The 9066-nt window shown below is 40.1% G+C and overlaps 1 protein-coding gene across 1 annotated transcript in view; it reads right to left on the bottom strand.

Moving 5' to 3' along the window:
- Nucleotides 1-376: 376 nt before the first annotated feature.
- The window catches only part of WIPF3 (WAS/WASL interacting protein family member 3), a gene marked incomplete at its 5' end in the record, with an annotated part of 33711 nt that continues 25021 nt past the window's right edge, over nt 377-9066 (bottom strand). The window contains 5 exons of the mRNA XM_019535401.1: nt 377-1759; nt 2605-2706; nt 3346-3498; nt 4693-5430; nt 8272-8397. Of these exons, the coding sequence (XP_019390946.1) occupies nt 1719-1759; nt 2605-2706; nt 3346-3498; nt 4693-5430; nt 8272-8397 (1160 nt within the window). The remainder of the gene's footprint in view (nt 1760-2604; nt 2707-3345; nt 3499-4692; nt 5431-8271; nt 8398-9066) is intronic.

The following is a 9066-nucleotide window of genomic DNA, read 5'->3' as shown; positions in this document are numbered from 1 at the left end:
AGGTATCCTTTGCTCTGCAGTTCTGCTATTGGTAACGAAACTTCTATTTCACAGCCCTGTAGATTGTTTTTAACTCATTCCAATGAAGTTATATTTGTTTTTGCTTTAAATCTTAAACAAAATAATATAACCCTAGCCCCCTAGCATATTAGTTAAGCTTCTAGGGTTTGTATGTTTTCAACCAGAGAAAAAACGTGTTGTTTTATATGTGATGATACATTTCACAATCTGCACCCCCCCTTTTCAAAATTCTAGATATGCCCATGAGTGCAACAGAGCTTAACTGCAGCGTTAAACTGAAGACGAGAGCTAGGTTAGTTTTGGATTCCAAAGTCTGCACTCCTTTTAAGGAAATAAGGTATAATTTTTGATTTTTAAGAGAAAATGTTCAAATAAGTCTATAATCTACTCTAGCATCCCCTGGAACTGCCTACCTCCTCCTTGCTTTGAGCTGTGCAGCTCCTTCTGTCAGCTGCTTGCAGAACCAGCTTTGTCCAGCTGAGTAGGCACTGCTCTATCTGGAAAGGAGAAGAGTGAAGAGATGCCTGCCAGAGGACTCTTTTCTTGACTTTCAGAAGGCTGTCTGAAAAAGTGATTCAGACCAGGATCTCTTGAGAAACCAGGATGTAAACCTTCTGTGGTTTGCAATGAATATTTAGGGGACAAGGAGCTCATTCAGTTATCCGTTTTGTACAAAACCTAACAATTATCCCTCAGTGTCATTCAGTGGGAGTGGTGAGCACAACCAATCCTATTTCTAATATGTAGTAAAGCTTTTTTCAGCTATGAAAGGAGTCTTGGGAGGAAAGAGAACATTACTAGCAAGTCTAGCAAAAAGTGACATATCAGCTCCTGGGTAGTAGCAGCAATTCTAAAAGAGCTTAACTGGGGAGCAGTGGGGAAGAGATGAATGCTGAATAAAGGGGCAATCAGGGGAGTGATGATTCAAAAGTTCCCTTATACATACATTGATTGGAATATGCATTCATCCCATTTTTTGCACCCTGGGCTTTTCCTGCAACTTGGAAAAGTTTTGCCCTGTCTGCCAAATATACACAGCTACCTATGCTACACTGATGTGTAACATAGCCAGGGATACTATACATAGTATACTATACAGTACTGCATGCAGGGGTGTCCACAGCTGCTTTACAAATGCAGTAGACTTCTCTGTGGCAATAATTGATCTATTATCCAGTGATCAGAGGGGGAGGTAGAAATGGATGGCCAGAAGTGTAATTTATATAGGTCATAACAATATTGTTCATGGTGTCTTATTTATTAGTTAACCAAGTGAAAAATATTTAAAATATAAGATCAAACTGTGTGGAGCAATTCTGGAAATACTTAAGAAAAAAACCTGAGGGTATTTAATGCAAGAAATACTGTTTGAGATGACACCTCTTGCCCAAGACTGGAATAAGTAGTATATAATAAGCACAGTCAGAAATTGAATGCCTTTCGTATACTTTGTTTCAGGGTTTTAGCATTCAGATTTCCCATATAGTCTCATATAGTGATGAGGCCAGTTCTGAGAGTGCATAATTATTACTACTTTTCCAGTTTTAAAAATACCAAATTAGGCATGGAACTGCAGCACCCGATTCAAGCAAATGTCTGCAGATCTAACAAAGCCTCCTCTGTTTCATAATTTGATTTTTGGGATCCTCCATCCTTCTTTGCAGTACTGACCCAAAGATCCTTTTCGAAGAATCATCTCATCTCACATGTGTTCTTAGCAGAGGATTTTTAGGGGCAGCTGAAAAAAAATGAAGGATATTTCTCATTACACAGAGCCATTTCATAATGCACTTCCATAGAAAATGGAAACAATCTAACAAAAGCTTGGGGTTTTTGGTGGCATTTGAGGAGCTGTTATATATGCAGGATACACAGGATTTATAGAAACAGAAGAAAGAGTGAACTATAAACTTGTGCGTATTCATCTATTCAAAATCTTGTTCTTTTCCTAAAGCTAGGTGAGTACAACTTGTGCTCTTAAACAACCACCTGATTCTTTTTTTCCCCTCACCAAAGGTTCCAAACCCTTCTATTGCCTTTAAAAGGTTTATTAGTCATTGCTTCTGAAAAATCAGCTATTCTTATTTATGTGCCAAAAACAGAGTTAGGGGCCAACTTGACATACTTAGCGTTGAAAACTTTAATGTGTCTCTTTAAAATATATAATATATTCAAAAATTGTATTTACAAAATTGTACTATTACTACAAACAGTAAAATTAATCTGTAATTACTATTTACTTCTGATTTCATGAATTAAAGCCAAATCAAGATCATGCTAGTATGTTTATATAACATCAGTGTCGAGAACTTTAAAGAATGTTATTAATGCAATTAAAGCAGAGTGGATATCAACTTACATCACTGTTTGCTTATTCTCTAGAGGCACTACAATGAAAGATGCTTCATTACAGCATCTTTGGGCTTCGTTATAACAGTAGCCATAATAATGTTTCTGTGAACATCCAAGCAACTCTATTTCACGTTAATTGCCTGGGTGCCATTCTGTTTTTTCACATTGACATTTTTAATACTTGATAAACATCCTTTGTCCTGAGGTTTGTGTATTATATTCTACACTTACCCCTAGGCTCCTTGCTGGGATATATTCTCTGAAATGGCTTGAATTCATCAGGAGGGGGGAAGTCTTCCACAGAATGAAAAGTAAATTTAGATTCAAAATCATCTGGAAAGTTTTAAAAACAAATATTAGAATAATAAACGTTTATCACCATTAACAAAACTGATTTACCATTGGAAGAAAATTATCAGTGATATGCATAACTTGATTACCGTTGCATGTAATTGAGATCTATCACTGAAGTTTACTCCCTGAAAAGACCCCATCATAGGAAACAAATTGCAGATGGTCCTGTGGACGCCTCTCCATTTCTTGTGCAGTTACATAGGGCTCATTAGCCCCCATCTGTGGCAACCACTGCAGTTGATTACTGTGCTGTTAGGACAGTATTTAACATCTTTGGGGAAACTCCATCCTATAGAATGTCACAGGAATAGGACCACTAAGGTTTTGCTGATATATCTCTATAAAAGCCTAAAAATATTACAGCCTTTCAATAGGGTTTTCGTAACATGCTGTAAGACTTTTACAATATACATCTGATTGGTTTTTTTCCTGTATGGTGGTCTTAAAAACAAACAAACAAAAACCTGTCAAAAAGATCTATTTTGTGCCATAAACCTATACTGCAGAATCTCTCTCGAAAGGCCTTTCACACTCCTCTTTCATAGCAGGCCTTCAAGTGCACATGCATACTGAACTTTTGCAGTTATTGTAAGGATTTGTGCCAGATGGATATATTACCAACGATGGGCATGTTTCCATTTCTAAACTGTGGAGAGGGTTCACGTGCTGGCCAGGGTCCAGCCTGGGCATATGGAGACTTGCTTGTAAGTTCAGTTGTTGGTGATCTTGCTGGAGGCTGTGGAGGTAGAGGTAACTTCCCAGCGCCAGACACTTAAAGATACAGCACAGAAAGGAAAGAAACAATAATGCAGGAATTTAAGACCTCTTAAGAAATTCCTTTGAACAAAGAATTGACTGTAACATAGAACTGAGGTCTGCTGCAAAACCAAACACCACCACCATGACAGTAAAAAGTTGCCCCATAGCTGCTGCTTTCCAAGCCTGGCCATTGACAAGTTCTGCTAGCTCTGTGCTCTTAACACCTGGCTCAGTCCTGGAATTTCTGGTTAATAGCAAATTATAACACTGTGCTTTTGTTCTTATTTTGTAAAAACTATTGTTCTGATTAAAAAAGCCCCACATAGTTCAGGCTGCTCTTGGGGAAAAGGAGCTTTTTTCATGCATAAGCTGGTAACTACAGGTGGTAAAACCCTTGAACTGCTCCTGCCCCTACAAAATCCCATACGGAAAGTAAATAACCAAAGAAAGGACCCAAAGGGTAAAAATGCACCAAAAATTCTAAAATAAAGACTTAATTGGAAAAAACCCACAATTTAGCATTTTTACTGCATGAACAACAGGGAAGTCTGTGTATCACCTCCCTCCCCCCCCCAAAAAAAAAAAAAGATGATGATTGTTGGGGGCTTGAATACATGTAAACTTCATGTATAGTGTGTTTTGGAGGTTTTTTGGTATGGTACTTTTGGAGGGAAAAAGTAGTGTTATAAGCAAAACAATACTGTATCAATAACTTGAGAACCGGAAATTATGAAAAATGACATTTAGGGAAAACTAAATAGTTGGAAACACTGTTCTGTGCAAGCTTTTGGGCGCAAACACCCTTCTTCAGGTACAGGGGGAGTCTAGTGTTTTGTGGTCTCTGCAACTGCTCAGACGCTTTATTAAGCACTACAGTATGCAACTCTGCTGCTCTCCCAAGAGGGAGCCTAAAAATACTATTGACTGACAATGGCATGGCTGTACTCATGCACATACTGCAGCCAGCAGCTGAAGACTAAGAGAGCACATCTTGTGGTACCAACGTGCTACAATTAGTGGATCAGTGCTTGGGTTTCAGGAAGCGCTTACTGTTTCACTCAGCATCATTAGTCAGACCCAGACAGCACAAGTGAGTCTCTTTGTAGAAGTGTAGAAATAGTTTCTATACAACGAGAATGGATCGTGTTCCTGTTCCCTGCCCGTTCCATTTTTCTGTAGTTACAAGTGAACTGAAATAACTCTTACCTGCAACTCTGCCTGGCCTCCTCTTCTGCACTGCTGCAGGTTGCTGAGGGAAAGGTGGGGTGGGAGGGAGAGGCATGGACTGAATATTTGGCTTTTGAAACTGGGACAGCAAGTATGGAGATTTGGGTGGCAGTGGAGGTGGCACATCACTGCTGTTTATATCTCTGGAGGGGGCAGGTGAGGGCAGCAGTGGCAAGGATGGCTTGGTTGAGAAGGAAGTATAAGGAGGAAACAGTGGAGGTGGGGGTGGGGGTGGAGTGGGATGCAGATAGTCCCTTAGGTCAGGCTGAGGGGAAGGAGAAGAGCTAGAAAGATCATTTTTGACTGGAGGTCCATAGGGTGGTGTTAGGGGCAAAGGAGGCGGTGGAGGGGGAGGATGGAAAGCCGATGCTTGAAATTTAGCAGGCTTGTCACACTGAGGTGGGGGAGTTGGCAGGGGAGGAGAAACAAAATTCTGGGGTGTCAGTTTTGCAGGCCTGTCTGTAGGTGGAGGGTGAGATGGAGGAGATGGGAAAGTGAGGGAAGGTTTGCTGGAGGGAGGTGGTGGCAGCGGAGGGGTAGGCAGGCTGGGCCGAGTTGGTCCTGTCCGCAGAGCGCTAGCTGGCTCCCATGGGCTTGCTGCTTTTGCACCATCAGGTGGATTTGAAAGGTTACCACATGTCTTCATGTTATTGTTCATTGGAGACAGCGGCCTGGGAAGAGGAGCTTGTGCTCCAGGTAGCTGTCCAGCCTTGCCAGCTGGAAGAAAAAAGCTAGTATCAAGGTAGGTCATATGTAGAAGAATGCAACAAGGATACCATCTCAAATTCCCAGACAAAAACAGCGTAGAAAGTGATCTCATCCTGTTCCTTTGGCATGTGTTTATGTTTATGTGTAATATTAGCCAGGTAGGAGGCAGGGGAGCTGCAAGTGATTCAATCTGCAGCTACGTAACTATCACAGCTATGCACTCCCAGTATACAAGTGGCACATCATCTGTACAAGCCCCTCTAGAATAGTCCCACATTGGCACCCAGAGACACCTGAGATGAGTCCGTTTACTGACCACAGATCCGTCACGTACACCAAAGTATGCTATCAACCACGCATTTATTTTTTACTCTTGAAAGTAATATATTGGCTCCAGAGCTGTCTTGAAATTCCATGTGCAACCCAGACAAAAAAGGATCAGCAATTAATTTTCCTAAAATGCTCTCAAGAGATTTCCAATGAGTTCATTTTATACTTTGTGCAGAGCTTCATGTTGCACTATCAACATGCCTCCAGGATGCCTTACTGAGCCTGGCATAGCATATTGGAAACTATTAAGAACAATGGTATCAAATTCATGACTTGTTTTTATCTGTGTTTCCTCCCATCTCTATGCCCAGTTATGAAATCTTGCAAAAATGTTAATATTCACCACTCCTTTATAGGTTTTGTGTCACAACTGCTATGGTAAATGGTTAAGATACTTTTGTAGTTTATTATGTTGGGTGAGGGGAAACAACTTAGCAGTGGCTAAATGAACCATTTCAAAATTATACCTCACTAAAGAGACCATAAATGGAATAGCAAATGGCACGAACCCACCCTCTGTAAAAACGTTTTTTTACAGCTCATGGTCTGATTACAGCAAGGTAAGACTAATGCGACTCCTTTCCCACCAGGAGGGACACTGATGTAGAAGGCCCATATGAAAAATGCTTGGTGAAATTCTGCTGGGTCTAGTTCCAGTTTCTGAGTACTGGTATAAAAAGCCTCATGTGAGTCACTTAACGCACACAGTGGCAAAGTGCTCACCTGCCTTTTGAGGTTAATGCCAAGGTGACTGCATTTATTTGAGATCGCTAAAACTGACAAGGATTGTTGAAAGACCAATCAACTTTCTAGATTCATTTCTCAGCTGACTTCAAATTCTGACCATTTAGAGCCAGTTGAGACTAGGCGCATCCCACCAGCTCCATTTGTGCTAATAATCTTGGAAGGTGTTGTTGTACAGAGGGCTGCTGGAACTGTTTTAAGCTCTGTGTACAATAAACCTCCAACATGCAGGAATAGATAATGTGGTATTAAAGCACTGATAGCAATCGATTCTTTGTTAACAGTCTTGGGGCTAAACTGATGCTACCAGCAGTATAACATTTTTTATAAGTGTGCAGATAGGGCTTTACTGTTCCTTACTCTTTCAAATTACTAATATACAAATGAGGGGTAAAAATGTGTGGGTGATATCTTTTATTGTATGAACTGCATGGCTGGGATAGATTGAGACAAGTCTTCAAATATAGGGCATTTTTCTTCAGGTCTGGAAACTGTATTTTCTAGACCACCACAACTATAATAATCAACCTAACATTACCACAATAATTCTAGGTCTGAAAACTAGCTAAGTTTAAGAGAGACAAACAGGGAAAACAAAGCACAAACTTTTAGTGTTCAGTCCTCACCAGTTTCTGCCTGGTTTTGTTGCAGACATTAAAAAAAAAAACCCCAAACACACCCATACTTTACCAGAAAGCAGCAGCGCGCTACTTCAACCCAGCTCCACAGCATCTGTATACATAGGGTGCTTCAGCAGGGCTAAAAGCACCAGAAAAGCCCCACTGAAGCACCAAGTTTATACAGATGTTTGGCGAGCTGGGTCCAACTAATGCACCACCTCTTCTGAACATGTGCTTGGCTTGGCAGAAGAATGTGTGGAATTTAAAGTGCTGGGTTTTTTGTTTGTTTTTTTGGGGGGGGGGGGGTGGAGGGGTTGTTTGTTTTTTAACTTCTGCAAGCAGCCGCCATGTCATCTGGGCCCTATCCTGAAAATATATGCTTAAAGAATATATTTTTATTCTTGAGTGGTTCTTCTGAGGTCAATGGGACTACTCATATTAGCAAGCAGTATGGATGTTTTATTTCATGGGTCCCAATCCAGCAAGTGCTTGTGCATATGCCTCACTTTAAGAATTCAAATAGTCCCATGCAAATCAATGAGACCACTAAACACACAAAGTCAAGCATGGGCCCAAGGTTAAAAAGTGACACAGAAGCCTCAGTTCTACTGAGAAAAAGGGTGCAGTTTTTGAAGGAATCTTGTAAGATTTTCAAACCAGCCGGAGCTAAGTCCTTGTGAAAATTTCACTAGCTGCTTATTTGTTCTTTAGGTGCCTAAATACTTCTGAAAATTTGGCTGCAAGTACTTTGCTAGATTGAAGTCTTCTTAGATCCATTAGGTAAAGTTTTTTTTCTTAGGAGCCTCTACAGCTTTCAGACAGCTCTAGTGCAGCAGAAATAAATGACATTAGAGGAAAGGAAATGAATATAGGTGAAAGGGAGAGTTAGTCTTAAAAGCTTAAAATCTGATTTGAGGAACTGCATTAGAAACATGCAGTATTTCTATAGTAGGATATTTCCTTATCCCTATATATAACTAATTTATTATTTAGAATCTAAATGGAAAGGTATAGACATGAAGGACCGTATTACTTGGATGCCAAAGTAAATGAGAGATTTAAAAGCAAATCTCAAAAGCACTGTGGAATATTTTTTATTTGAAAGCACAAGTCCTATTTCACTCATCTGTCCTTTCATAAAAACAGTACACCTTACCTGTCATGTCTCTTTGGCCTGCTGGTCTCAGAACAGGAAAGCCACCAGCAAAGAGACCACCCAATGATGGCTGGGCACTTCTGGTATTTGCTGAGCTACCTCCATCTCTGTTTGGCCCTTTGGACTCTATTATAAAGAGGAATGTTATAAGTGAGATTTGTCATCCACATTCAGATTGTCCTAGCGAACTGTACCAGCAAACTCCATTTTGTGGGTCTAACATAAGCACCAAGGAAAGCAAGGAAAATAACCTTTCTATCTTACAAACACCTTAGAGCACAGCACCCTCTGGTGGCTAAAAAATGTTTAGTCTCATGTTCAACCACTGTGTTAAACTAAAATTTACTAAGATTTTGGATTTGAATCTTCCATCCAATTCTGAAAAACAGAGGATGGTGATAAGTCACTCATAACCTTTCAAAAAATCATGGGTTTCATTAGTACCAGCTCATCCAAGAATTCTTCCTGCTGTTCAACATGGTATTCCAGCACACAGTCATGCATCCTTATAGAAAGCTATTTTTTCCTTCAGTGTTAGGAATGCTGGAAAAATATTCGACAACCTGCCAGTGGCCGTAATTAGGAGCCTAGAAGTGGTCTTGTGTGAGAACAGGATGATCCACTGGTGTTTCAGAAACTTTTATAATTATTTTTTAAGATTATTTTTACCATTTAAGTACCAAATTTTTGTTTCTGTAAGGCGGACTTGACAAAAATTAAGCGCTTCTAACTAAATGAAAGCCTAAGTTGCTCAGCAGAATATTTTTGTTTCACAGAAGTTGTATTTCTGCTTCT

The sequence above is a fragment of the Crocodylus porosus genome, unplaced genomic scaffold (genome assembly GCF_001723895.1).
Source record: "Crocodylus porosus isolate Cpor-Errol unplaced genomic scaffold, CroPor_comp1, whole genome shotgun sequence".
Classification (NCBI taxonomy): Eukaryota; Metazoa; Chordata; order Crocodylia; family Crocodylidae; genus Crocodylus; species Crocodylus porosus.
This window is presented reverse-complemented; position numbering and strand designations above follow the sequence as displayed.